This window comes from Schistocerca cancellata, chromosome 1 (assembly GCF_023864275.1).
Source record: "Schistocerca cancellata isolate TAMUIC-IGC-003103 chromosome 1, iqSchCanc2.1, whole genome shotgun sequence".
Classification (NCBI taxonomy): domain Eukaryota; kingdom Metazoa; phylum Arthropoda; class Insecta; order Orthoptera; family Acrididae; genus Schistocerca; species Schistocerca cancellata.
The window spans coordinates 252,066,320-252,080,552 of record NC_064626.1 but is presented as its reverse complement, the minus strand read 5'-3'; the positions used below and the strand labels follow the sequence as shown (position 1 = coordinate 252,080,552).

The following is a 14,233-nucleotide window of genomic DNA, read 5'->3' as shown; positions in this document are numbered from 1 at the left end:
GATTTTTCTTTGCCTCTACTGAAGTAGAGATCTGCAGAATATATATGGTGTGTGAGAAAAGCAATGTGACTTGTTTTTTTTTGGTCTCCCCCCCCTCTTCCAAACAACAATATTGTCCCATTTAAAGAAGTTCCCTTATGCAGCTATACGCCAGTGGAGTCGTTCCCAGTCTCAGTAGCAGCACTCAAAGGTTTCAACTGGTAGGGCCTTTAATGTGTTGATCACATTCTTTGGAATGTTCTCTTAAGAGTCCCAAAAAGATGTCCTTTAAGACATTTTTCAATTTCAGGGTAAGAGAAAAGGTCAGGCAAACAGAGAGGCTGTGGAAAAACACGAATGCTTTTTGAGGTAAAAAATTCCATGATGGAAGTGGCCATGTGACTCGGGGTGTTGTCATGATGCAGCATCCACTTGTCTGCAACATCTGGTCTCACTCAATTAACCCTTTTCCCGAGCCTTTCAAGGACATCTTCATAAAACACTTTGTTAACCGTTCATCCTGTAGGAAGATATTTTTTTATGTGTGATGCCTCTACTGCCAAAAAACAAATCAGCACTGTTTTGATCTTTGATTTGCTCATTTGACCTCTTTTGGCCAAGGATGTCTCTCACTAAACCACTCGTCACTTTGTCCTAGGATTGTACTAAAACATCCAGGATTTATCACCTGTGATCACACAACTGAACCATTCGTGGTCATTGGCAATCCTCTCAAGACCATCACTGCACACATTTCTTCGATTGTCCTTTAGCTCAGTTGCGAGACTTTACAATATCATTTTGGCACAAACCTTCCGCATGTGCAAAACTTCAGTTAAAAAAGTGAAAGTGTTTAATAAGTCACCCATCACTCTTTATTGTTAATCGTCATCTGATCTCACAAGAACATATGCACGTTTGATGTTTTCATTGGTTTTTTTATTTCTAAGGTCTCCGTGAGCAAGGATCACCTTCAACATGTTCTTAGACTTCCAAAAATGAGTTGTTCTGGCAAAAAAAAATTGAGCTCTCAATAAGAAATATTCCCAATATGCCTGATTCAATTTTTCAAAAGTGATGCTCACAATTCCCCAAGTTTAACACAAAACTTGAAAGCACAACATTGCTCCAAATTCTGCTGTTCAATTTTCGTAACATACATCTACAACACAACTCACTGATGGCACTCTCAAAAAATCGTGTGATAGCTGTTAGGAGCTGAAGCTTGGACTGAGCTGCTTGCTAGAATAAAGGATACCATATTCATTTTTTATGCACTTTTGTTTTTTCAGTTATATTTCTCTTCCTACTTTCTTTGGAACGCTTTAATGGTTAGGTACATTAGGATGTGGCATGTCACAATTCACCAACAACAGAGACGTATTTGCAATTGTAAAAAATGTTACCTTCATATCACTGACATCTCACAGAGTGAGAAGAAAGAGCCACACATCCTTAATGTGGATAGTAATATTACAACATATCCGTTAAATGCAGAGAGAAGTGGAAGTATCAACATTATATGAAATATTTATCTCAATAACAAGAAACACATGCTGGCATATTATATGCTGCCCAGTAAAACATAATGTTATTAATAGCATGCTTTGGGTTGACGACAGATTTACATCCTTATTTGTATCGAAAGAACAATGCAATCACAAAAATTATAAAATTATGAGAGAGAACTGCTCACCGGTACTATGTTCAAGTAACAAAATATTTAGTTCTACTGATAGTAACTTTTAAAAAAGGATTATATGACATTACCCTAGTTTACACAAATAGCAGTTCCTTCTTCGGGGAGGAGAGGATAGGTTGCACAACATTAAAAAGGAAGGGCAGGTCACACAGATACCAAAATGAGGGGGACCCAGCTACTGTGATGATAAAAGGTATGTTCCTGTCATCCTAGGATCTGAGTATCCTGTCCTTCCTTTTTAACCTTCCAGAACCCATCTTAAAAATAATGGAAATAAAAACTAATTAATGAAATAGGTAAGACTGGCACTACAGCAAGCGAGATATAACAAATTTGATAATAGAGCATATGTATAGTGGAAAACAATCCATCGTATGAATATATGATTAGGAACAATAGCAGTGGCTAAGGGGTTACAGCACTGTTAAGGGCAGCTCCTGCAGTCACTAAGTTGCCTATTTTTTGGGAGGAGACAATATAGTGATGGTGATGTATTCTGATGAAAGAGTCTATGAGCAGTGATGGCTAGAATGAGAGCTAAACAACGCCTTTAATAATAATGGTAAACAGTCATAATTCATTGTTGGCAAATAAATTAAAAAAAAACTTAGATCTTAAAAATGTTGTATTACAGTGCAACTACTGAGGTTACACAAGCAAAAACTAGCACTTCATTTTGTAGAGGAAGCATATGCATCAACTTCAATTTTCTGTCCATCACAAAATGAAAACTAGCTGTACAAATGTGATAGAGAAAGGAAGTCACTGACTGCTTAGCTCACTCATGGAAAATAATTTGCAGTCACTTGTGTAAGTTTGTTTGGGAATGATGTAAAGGTACTGAAAAAGGAAGAGTGTATGGAAGACTGCAGTCTGCCATAGTTGCTGATGTCATATATTAGGAGTAAACACTGAAGGAGAACATGAGAGAAGCTTTTCTTTCTGGTGAGGTTACAGTGTGCAGGTGCTGACAACTGATACATTTGTTAGATGAGAAACATACTGTCTATAACTAAAGTATGGATATACACACTATTCTGTGCCATTATGAAAGGTAAAGACATATTTGAAGGTTACATTAATACTTCATACCTCTGGATGGAAATTTGCAATCTTAATGTGCAAATGTGGAAGAGGACGTGATTCTCCAGTATACTGTCCAGGTATTTCTAGGTCATTCTCCCACTTATCTCCTTGAAAGTTCTTAAGCCATGGGCTGAATTCCCGTAGAAAGTAAGTGCTTTTAGTTGACTTTGACTTGTTGTGTAATTCCTTCCTGCAGTTCTGGATGATTTTTAGTGCTTCTTCAATATTACCACTATTGACAGCCTGTGTACATGTATAAATAAATAAACAAATATGAACATAATAGAGGGAAACATTCCACGTGGGAAAAATATATCTAAAAACAAAGATGATGTAACTTACCAAACGAAAGCGTTGGTATGTTGGTTGATACACACACACACACACACACACACACACACACACACACACACACACACACACACACAAGCTTTTGCAACCCACAGTTGCTTTATCAGAAAAGAGGGAAGGAGAGGGAAAGACGAAAGGATGTGGGTTTTAAGGGAGAGGGTAAGGAGTCATTCCAATCCCGGGAGCGGAAAGACTTACCTTAGGGGGAAAAAAGGACAGGTATACACTCGCGCGCGCGCACACACACACACACGTATCCCTCCACACATATACAGACACAAGCAGGGACAAAAGAGGAGGAAAAAAGGACACACATCCAAAATACTTGAGGCACAACTATCTAAAAAGCAAAAAAATTCTAAATGATTTTAAGAATCATAGTAACTGTATTACTGGTTATGCAAAACAAGAGGCAGCAAATAAATGTTAAAAGTCTCACAAGCCATGAGTAACTGATGCTATTAACAGCTTAATTTTCTACGAATTCACACATTCATTTCACTCATTCTATCATGCTTTGCAGAGCATGTCAAGAAGGACTATCTTCAAGGATTTGAAATTTTCAAGCACACATCAACAAAGAAGAAGCAAATCACAGAAACTTAATCTGTACACTGTTATGTACTATTTGTTCTTAAGATAGCCAAATATAATTTAGTAGAGTAGGGCAACCACTGTTTTGAACTAAATTTTCTGCTTCCTCATGAATATAATACATAAAAGTAATCACCAGAACCCCCAACAGACAATGGAAATCATACCTACAAAATTTACCTTATCATTATTGATTCACAAAAATTTGACATCCTATTAATTTAGTAACAGAGAGAGCACTAAAGGAAGGAAGCTGTTGGCAGTACTAGGAACTCAGTCCTATGAGGAGCAAATAACCATTGATGTAGACAGTTTTACATTTGATGTGGAATGGGCTAAAGACATTCTACAGGTAAGTCTAAGCATTGCTTGTGGACAATTACAACTTAGTAGCTGACTCACTTCTGCAGTGTTACATCACTACAGAAGGACAATGTCTGCCTAGCTTTGGACATTCATTACAAATGGGGTACAGAATAGTACCCAGCTGTTTTTGATACACAACAAGAGTACACCCAACAGCCATATGCAGTAATGTTGATGTAGATTCAATCTGGAGAAGCACAAGAAGAGCAAATGAAATCAGCCAAATTAACAGGCTCTTTGTACAATTTGTATTGAAATATCAGGTTCTGAAGTACATCAGATCTAGCAGATGATGACATTAGTTGCACTTGCTGGCAAATTATCTGTAAACCCCAAAACTACCATGATACCATGCTGAAACTTCCTGGCAGATTAAAACTGTGTGCCCGACCGAGACTCGAACTCGGGACCTTTGCCTTTCGCGGGCAAGTGCTCTACCATCTGAGCTACCGAAGCACGACTCACGCCCGGTCTCACAGCTTTACTTCTGCCAGTATCTCGTCTCCTACCTTCCAAACTTTACAGAAGCTCTCCTGCGAACCTTGCAGAACTAGCACTCCTGAAAGAAAGGATATTGCGGAGACATGGCTTAGCCACAGCCTGGGGGATGTTTCCAGAATGAGATATTCACTCTGCAGCGGAGTGTGCGCTGATATGAAACTACTGGCAGAAGTGAAGCTGTGAGACCGGGCGTGAGTCATGCTTCGGTAGCTCAGATGGTAGAGCACTTGCCCGCGAAAGGCAAAGGTCCCAAGTTCGAGTCTCGGTCGGGCACACAGTTTTAATCTGCCAGGAAGTTTCATATCAGCGCACACTCCGCTGCAGAGTGAAAATCTCATTCTGGAAACATCCCCCAGGCTGTGGCTAAGCCATGTCTCCGCAATATCCTTTCTTTCAGGAGTGCTAGTTCTGCAAGGTTCGCAGGAGAGCTTCTGTAAAGTTTGGAAGGTAGGAGACGAGATACTGGCAGAAGTGAAGCTGTGAGACCGGGCGTGAGTCGTACTTCGGTAGCTCAGATGGTAGAGCACTTGCCCGCGAAAGGCAAAGGTCCCGAGTTCGAGTCTCGGTCGGGCACACAGTTTTAATCTGCCAGGAAGTTTCATATCAGCGCACACTCCGCTGCAGAGTGAAAATCTCATTCTGGATACCATGCTGATTTTGGTGTGTCATACAATTTATTTTTGTGCCTACTGAATTTTGGATTTTCATGTCTTGTTAAACTGTTTTTTAATATGAACACTTATCTTTTGGATGCAAAATGTTACAACAGAGCACAAATCAAAATTAATCTATAGAAAATTGACCAACACAGAATGAAAATACATTATTGTTACTAAAATTTGCATCTTGTTTTTTTTTTCCATTAGCAAACTGGGGTCAAATTTTTTAGAGAAAAGAAATGAAATCCAATTACTTTGTTGTATGTTAGGTAACTTTAACAGTTGTGGTCAATATATGATGTGGTATTCAATGTAAAGATGAGACTCCCAATTGAAATCTGATGGAATACAATTTTTAAAGAACAGGGTCCCTGAAAGTTAAAGCCCGGAAATTGTCACAGTCATGATGATACTTCCAGGGGATCTCACAATAGAGATGTCCTTCAGTCACTTGTGAACAATAAAACAAATGTTGTGAACACTGCTTTGATGTTCCCTTTCAAAACATCAACAAATTTAGAGAAAAGACACATTCCCAAGCACCAAATATTTTATATCTTGTGGACATTTGTGTGTAGATGGCTGAGAGGGACGACTTTTTTTGAGGGGGGGAGAGGGTCGGATGGGGTGGGGGGCAGGAGTGTGTGCTGCCACCGGACAGAGACCAGCAATTTTTTTTTTTTTTTTAGTAGTTTTTCCATGATGTGCTACAAGTAACGAAAAATGCATTTCTTTCATCTAAGGTAGTGTTATTAGAACAGTACTGCTTTTGACAATGTTGACTGGAATACTCTCTCTCAAATTCTAAAGGTGGCAGGGGTAAAATACAGGGAGCGAAAGGTTATTTACAATTTGAACAGAAACCAGATGGCAGTTATAAGAGTCGAGGGACATGAAAGGGAAGCAGTGGTTGGGAAGGGAGTGAGACAGGGTTGTAGCCTCTCCCCGATGTTATTCAATCTGTATATTGAGCAAGCAGTAAAGGAAACAAAAGAAAAATTCAGAGTAGGTATTAAAATCCAGGGAGAAGAAATAAAAACTTTGAGGTTCACTGATGACATTGTAATTCTGTCAGAGACAGCAAATGACTTGGAAGAGCAGTTGAACGGAATGGACAGTGTCTTGAAAGGAGGATATAAGATGAACATCAACAAAAGCAAAACGAGGATAATGGAAATTTGTTAACATCGAGTATAGACTTAAGTGTTAGGAAGTCGTTTCTGAAAGTATTTGTATGGAGTGTAGCCATGTATGGAAGTGAAACATGGACAATAAATAGTTTGGACAAGAAGAGAATAGAAGCTTTCGAAATGTGGTGCTACAGAAGAATGTTGAAGATTAGGTGGGTAGATCACGTAACTAATGAGGAGGTATTGAATAGGATTAGGGAGAAGAGAAGTTTGTGGCACAACTTGACTAGAAGAAGGGATCGGTTGGTAGGACATGGTCTGAGGCATCAAGGCAACACCAATTTAGTATTGGAGGGCAGCGTGTAGGGTAAAAACCGTAGAGGGAGACCAAGAGATGAATACACTAAGCAGATTCAGAAGGATATAGGTTGCAGTAGGTACTGGGAGATGAAGGAGCTTGCACAGGATAGATTAGTACGGAGAGCTGCATCAAACCAGTCTCAGGACTGAAGACCACAACAACAACAACAACAACAACAACAACAACAACTGTGTTCTCAGAACCAATTTGTACCAGTGCAAATAATTACACAAAATTAATTTATGTAGATGATAACTGCTCAATCATTTCATACCCATAGTTTTCCCATATGTTCTGAAATGGAAATGCAAAATGAATCCTCAAATCAACAATGTTTAGTTCACTGATAAAATTATGAGGATATGCAGGTCAATGTTTTCTCTCATCTTGTGTCAGGGTACGGAGCACAGGTTGGAAACTGAATATTTCCACTGTGCAACAATAAAATCAACTCACAAGGGAACATTTTTCATAAACTCCTCCATATTCTCACATATTGGGAGGATCTCAGAAGCACGACTAAACCTTTGGGAAGTCCATCCCCTCTTTTCTAAGACACACCTTTATAATACCTGAAACCACCAATATCACTCTTATTTTGTATAAAAATTTTATTTACAGTTTTCATTGCTGCATTTTTTTATAACTGAGATTTTGCTATGTTACTATATTCCAGCCTAAAGGTAGACCACATACCACTCATGCTCTAGCCAAAAGAACTATTTTTCAAACACCAATCCCATTACTCGATGGACGATCTGTATATTATTTTAGCAACAAAGTCTTATGTTAACTACCATGTCTTCAGGGAAGAGGTTATGTAAAGGGGCTGGATAAAAAATATGGATTATTACACTACTTTTGAATAATTAGATTAATATGTTCTGTATCCTCTATATTTGAAGGGTGAATAACTGTATACATCTCAGATGAGCTATTGCTTCAGGAACAAGTCAGATCACATATCCTACAGTATCTTTTTATTTCAACTCCATCTTCCAATATAAAAACATAGGCAAATGATAAATAACTGATCTTTCATTAGAGATGCTGTGCAAGATAAATCATTTTACTGTATCACATATGATTCTGGACAAGCTAAGGTATTTATGAGTTACACCAATATTACTGGCATACTCAAGTGTACCTAGGATTATGAAATATACAGAATTGTACAGGCGGAAACTTCTTCTTAAGATTTTTGTGCATGCAGCTAAATGTCACGTATTCTGCATTAGAGACAAATACTTTTAGAATAAACTTTTGTGTAATAGTATATTACGACAAACAAAATGCGGATACTTAGAGTGTTTCTAATCATATATATACAGCAGTTGTTGATAACAGAATAAACTCTATAAGGCAAGAATATCTACGGGACATATAGACAGGCAATAAATTGACTTCCTGTTGTTTCACAACAGACGTATAATTTGTTCAAATATTTTTCATAAATCATCTTTTCCAGACTAATCCAAATACAAATTACACAGAAATGTTGATAAAATATTGCTGTTATCAATAACTTAAATACTTTTCATAAGAAGTATTCAAATATATTTAACAATATTCTGAGTCAGATTTTTGTACCTGGTGGCAGTGTTAAGGAATGCCAAGTGCTGTCTACAGTGAGTTGCAGTTAAATTCATCAGATATAAGTAGCAAGTTTTAATTCTGATTTGAAACTTCCTGGGAGATTGGAACTATGTGCAGGATCGAGACTTCAACTCTTAACTTTTGCCATTTGTGGACAAGTGCTCCACCGACTGAGCTACCCAAGCACGACTCACAACTCATCCTCACAGTTTTACTTCTGCCAGTACCTCATCTCCTACCTTCCAAATTTCACAGAAGCTCTCCTGCGAACTCCTGGAAGAAAGCATATTGTGGAGACATGGCTGGGGGATGTTTCCAGAGTGAAATTTTCACTGTGCAAGGTTCGCAAGAGATTTTCTGTGAAGTGTGAAAGGTAGGAGATAACGTATTCACAGAAGTAAAGCTGTGAGGATGGACCGTGTGTCATGCTTGGGTAGCTCAGTCAGTAGAGCACATGCCTGTGAAAGAAAGAGCCCAAAATCGAGTCTTGGTCTGGCACACACTTTTAATCTGCCAGAAAGTTTCATATCAGTACACACACTGCTGTAGAGTGAGAATTTCATTCTGGAAGTTTTAGATCTGTGGTGTATATAACAGAATAAACAAACTTACTCCACTAATGGTAACTGTTTAGCTGTGTATCAAACATAGCTATTCAACTGAGAATAGAGTAACAGTAATCTCAAAGCATTTTGCTCAGTCTACCCATATGTTCACAATTTGACTGATGAAATTCTGTGTAAGTATTATGGCAAAGTGGAATATCAATGTTTTATGCCATTTGCAAACACACGTGCCTGTGAATATGTGTGTGTGTGTGTGTGTGTGTGTGTGTGTGTGTGTGTGATGCTGATTTGCTATAACTGTTTTACTTCATGGCTACTTAACTGTGCACAATTTAAAACACAGTGTTTTTGTCATACGAATTTAGTTACCGTACTAACAATGCATCAGAAGCACATACAGTGATGGTAAAGCTTTGTACATAGTTAAAACTTTAGAGTGGTATATTGACATTAGTCAAAATTTGTAAATTGGGAAACTTTAGCACTAATATGTATTCAAACTTACTGTATACAATTATGAGGTTGTATCCAAAAGTTCTTGAAATTTCAATTTTGCATACAAATGGCTATGAGTACACTGAAATACTGGTTGTGATCTCCTGATAGATCCTCCTAGACTCAGTGGGGCACGTAGTGGCCGGATTGTTATACAGAATAATTTTCAGAGGTAACTCATGACTCAGAAAGAAACTATTGATTGCACAAAAGAGAGTGCTAAGAATAATATGTGGTGTTAATCCATGAAAGTCATGTAGGTACTTTTTCAAGGAGCTAAGCATTTGAAGTGTGCCGTCAGAATACATATATTCGTCAATGAAATTTGTCATTAATTATCCATCACTATTTGAGAAGAACAGTGATGTACATACCTACAACACTAGAGACAAAAATGACCTTTATTAACCCTTGTTAAAGCTATAAGTGGGTCACAGGTGGGTTCAACATGCAGCAACAAAAATTTTTGATCATTTGCACAATAACAGAAAGCAAAAATAAAGGCAGCAAATCAAGTTATATATCTAATTTAAAATTATTTCTCCTGGACAACTCCTTATATTCTGTTGACAAATTTGTATTTAAAAGATGGTAGCCAGTAAAAAATAGTTTTTATTAATGTTAACACTAGTAATGTAAACAATACTGTTCCACATTATTTCAGTTCACATAATCTGTGGGACATGTAACTAACTAACTAACTAACTAACTAACTAACTAACTAACTAACTAACTGAGTTGAGTGGTTTGCTTAGTGGTCTGTGAGCATATTCCATTATTGTGATTGTGATTATGTGAGTTAACAGTTTTGCAATGGCTAACCAGGTAAAGCAGCGTGTCTGTATACAGTTTTGATTTAAACATGGGAAAACTGCTGTCTAAACGCAGAAAATGTTGAAGCAAGTTTTTGAAGACAACACTTTAGTTCAGATACAAAATTATTGACAATTTAAGAGTTTCCGTAATGGGTGAATATTGATCAATGATGACCACTGCATTCATAAGTCAACTGGAATTGCACTTGAAAATGTTCAGAAAGTGAGTGAATTGATACTGTTAAGTAGCACACAGACACGTCAGAACATCGAACATGAGAAAGATAGCAACTAAGTTTGTGCCATGAATGCTTCAAGCTGATCAGAAGCAACATTAGGCGGAAGTCTTCAGGGAAGTTAAACAACTTCTTCAAGACAGAACTGTTTATAAGAAAGAAAGGTTCGCAGCAGAGCTTCTGTAAAGTTTGGAAGGTAGAAGTAAAGCTGTGAGGACAAGGCATGAGTCGTGCTTGGGTAGCTCAGATGGTAGAGCACTTGCCCACGAAAGGCAAAGGTCCCGAGTTTGAGTCTTGGTCCAGTGCACAGTTTTTATCTGCCAGGAAGTTTCATATCAGCGCACACTCCGCTGCAGAGTGAAAGTCTAATTCTGGACAGAACTGATTGCCCAATGGAAGGAAACACAGCCGAGCACAAAACGTTCAGTTTCAATGACTTTACAAATTGTGCTAACTGGGTCTTTCCCATCATCTTTTCTGAATTATGTAATTGGAAACTGTTCATTCAGCACATCCTTTATATCCATAATCCTCCTGGCCCCAGTCTCAACTAGCCCCTTGCCCCATACCCATCTCCACCCCTGCCCTTGGACCCTGACATCATGCACGCTACACCCACACCTTCCTTCCTGCAGTCTTCCCTCACTCTGTTCTGTCTCCTCCTCCTAATCCACACCATCTCATCACTGCACACTACATGAGCTCGTCGGAAGAGGTGCCCGTGCAGCATTCCTATTACAGTGAGTTGTTATGTTCACTCCTTAAATTGTATACATTCCACCAGGTCTTTCCACTCCCAAATCTATTAAAATATACAGGCCGCTTGTAGCTCTTAAACTCTTTTGGCATTAGGTACACAAATTCCTATTGTAAAATTTATTGTTAATGACTGAATATAGTTTATGGAAACAATCAATGTGTGAAACGTGACACATGCAGATGTGTTTTGCACAGGGTATATAAGGTAACATTTGAATGTCAAATTGACGTAAGTCCATTTATAGCTAGTAGTAATTTTTATACACTGTTCCACATACCGTTAATACTGCACCCAAGTGTATTTCACCTTTCTGAATCTGAGATTTTGAACTTCTTTTGTTTTCATCTGGATAATATTTATCAATTTCACTGAAAATCTCACCACATAATGCACTACTGCCTTGTGAAGACATCTCCCTTCGCGACACGAACAATCTGTTCAACATTTCTTGAAATTCAATTTTGAACTGATTTAAGTTTGCCACTCCAGCTTCTAAAAGCTGAGATAAATTTTTGAGTTCATTGCCCAACAATATATGTGGCAAACACAGCCAAGAAAATGCATTTGTAAATTCTTCCACAATGGTGTCACTTAACAGGATGGTCTTTAATCTGTTCAACATGAAACAGACAATAAATTATTTGTAAATACATAGGACAAAATGTTTCATTTATGAGAGCACTGAAAGTGAGCTAAAGAATTATAACTATAACCGACATTACCAACCTGTCTATAATGATTCTGGCAGATTCACTGGTTTCTGAGATCTCATCAAATGTGTACTTTTTGGCACTAACTTTAAAAGCATAAACTAGAGCTCGTGGGTAGGCTTTTGCCATACGAATTACAAGTTCGTGTAACGCAATCCCCACAGGCGAGTCCAAAGAAGCCAAAATCTGGCTCACCCATCCAAGAAACATCCACTCAGGGACAGAGGCACTCTGAGGAAAGAGAGATGATGATGCCAATAATAGTGATGATTATAATAACAACAACAGCATTAACAACAAACAACAACAACATTTTACATATTAGGAATAAAATGCTAGGGGAAAATGTTGAGAGCATTATCAGTATGCTAGCGTAACACAAAGCAAAATAAGAATAAACACCAAATTCGAAAGCAGTTTTAGCTTAACAACTCTCCAGGTTTTGTTATAGATCCCAAGTTCTTTCAGTGGTGTAACATAGTATTCACAATTGTGCACTAATTTCTGCAGCTTTATTTATTTGACATAGAAAAATATGATTAATGGCCTGTGCCTGATATTGGAATCTTAATGGTGGAGAATTCTTGCCCACCACTGCCACTTTAGCTCTGAAGACAACGGAGCCCTGATGCAATTACCTGGTGAGTGGTCATCACTATATTTATTATATTCACATCATCAATAACCCCCCATGAACCATGGACCTTGCCGTTGGTGGGGAGGCTTGCGTGCCTCAGCGATACAGATGGCCGTACCATAGGTGCAACAACAATGGAGGGGTACCTGTTGAGAGGCCAGACAAACGTGTGGTTCCTGAAGAGGGGCAGCAGCATTTTCAGTAGTTGCAGTGGCAACAGTCTGGATGATTGACTGACCTAGCCTTGTAACACTAATCAAAACGGCCTTGCTGTGCTGGTACTGGGAACAGCTGAAAGCAAGGGGAAACTACAGCCGTAATTTCTCCCGAGGGCATGCAGCTTTACTGTATGATTAAATGATGATGGCATCCTCTTGGGTAAAATATTCCGGAGGTAAAATAGTCCCCCATTCGGATCTCCAGGCGGGGACTACTCAGGAGGACATAGTTATCAGGAGAAAGAAAACTGGCGTTCTACGGATCGGAGCGTGGAATGTCAGATCCCTTAATAGGGCAGGTAGGTTAGATATAGTGGGACTTAGTGAAGCTCAGTGGCAGGAGGAACAAGACTTTTGGTCAGGTGAATACAGGGTTATAAATACAAAATCAAATAGGGGTAATGCAGGAGTAGGTTAATAATGAATAAAAAAATAGGTATGCAGGTAAGCTACTACAAACAGCATAGTGAATGCATTATTGTGGCCAAGATAGACACGAAACCCACGCCTACTACAGTAGTATGAGTTTACATGCCATCGAGCTCTGCAGATGATGAAGAATTTGATGAAATATATGACGAGATAAACGAAATTATTCAGGTTGTGAAGGGAGACAAAAATTTAATAGTCATGGGTGACTGGAATTTGACTGTCGGAAAAGGAAGAGAAGAAAACGTAGTAGGTGAATATGGATTGGGGCTAAGAAATGGAAGAAGAAGTCGCCTGGTAGATTTTTGCACAGAGCATAACTTAATCATAGCTAACACTTGGTTCAAGAATCATGAAAGAAGGTTGTATACATGGAAAAACCCTGGAGGTACTAAAAGGTTTCAGATAGATTACATAATGGTAAGACAGAGATTTAGGAACCAGGTTTTAAATTGTAAGACATTTCCAGGGGCAGATATGGACTCTGACCACAATCTATTGGTTATGAACTGTAGATTAAAACTGAAGAAACTGCAAAAAGGTGGGAATTTAAGGACATGGGACCTGGATAAACTGAAAGAACCAGAGGTTGTACAGAGTTTCAGGGAGAGCATAAGGGAACAATTGACAGGTTGGTTGGTTGGTTGTTTGAGGTTTAAGGTACCAAACAGCAAGGTCATCAGTCCCTTGTTTCAAATAGGCTACAATTGACAGGAATGGGGGAAAGAAATACAGTACAAGAATGGGTAGCTTTGAGGAATGAAATTGTGAAGGCAGCAGAGGATCAAGTAGGTAAAAAATAGAGGGCTAGTAGAAATCTTTGGGTAACAGAAGAAATATTAAATTTAATTGATGAAATGCAGTAAATGAAGCAGGCAAAAAGGAATACAAATGTCTCCAAAATGAAATCGACAGGAAGTGCAAAATGGCTAAGCAGGGATGGCTAGAGGACAAATGTAAGGATGTAGAGGCTTGTCTCACTAGGTGTAAGATAGATACTGTCTACTGGAAAATTAAAGAGGCCTTTGGAGAAAAGAGAACC

At 38.4% G+C, this 14,233-nt stretch overlaps 1 protein-coding gene across 1 annotated transcript in view; it reads right to left on the bottom strand.

Moving 5' to 3' along the window:
• The window catches only part of LOC126167810 (DNA-dependent protein kinase catalytic subunit-like), a 540,256-nt gene that overhangs the window by 51,516 nt on the left and 474,507 nt on the right, over window positions 1-14,233 (bottom strand). The window contains exons 46-48 of the mRNA XM_049920510.1: window positions 11,924-12,138; window positions 11,475-11,808; window positions 2,774-3,010 (exon numbers count right to left, since the gene is read on the bottom strand). Coding sequence (XP_049776467.1) covers window positions 2,774-3,010; window positions 11,475-11,808; window positions 11,924-12,138 — 786 coding nt within the window. The remainder of the gene's footprint in view (window positions 1-2,773; window positions 3,011-11,474; window positions 11,809-11,923; window positions 12,139-14,233) is intronic.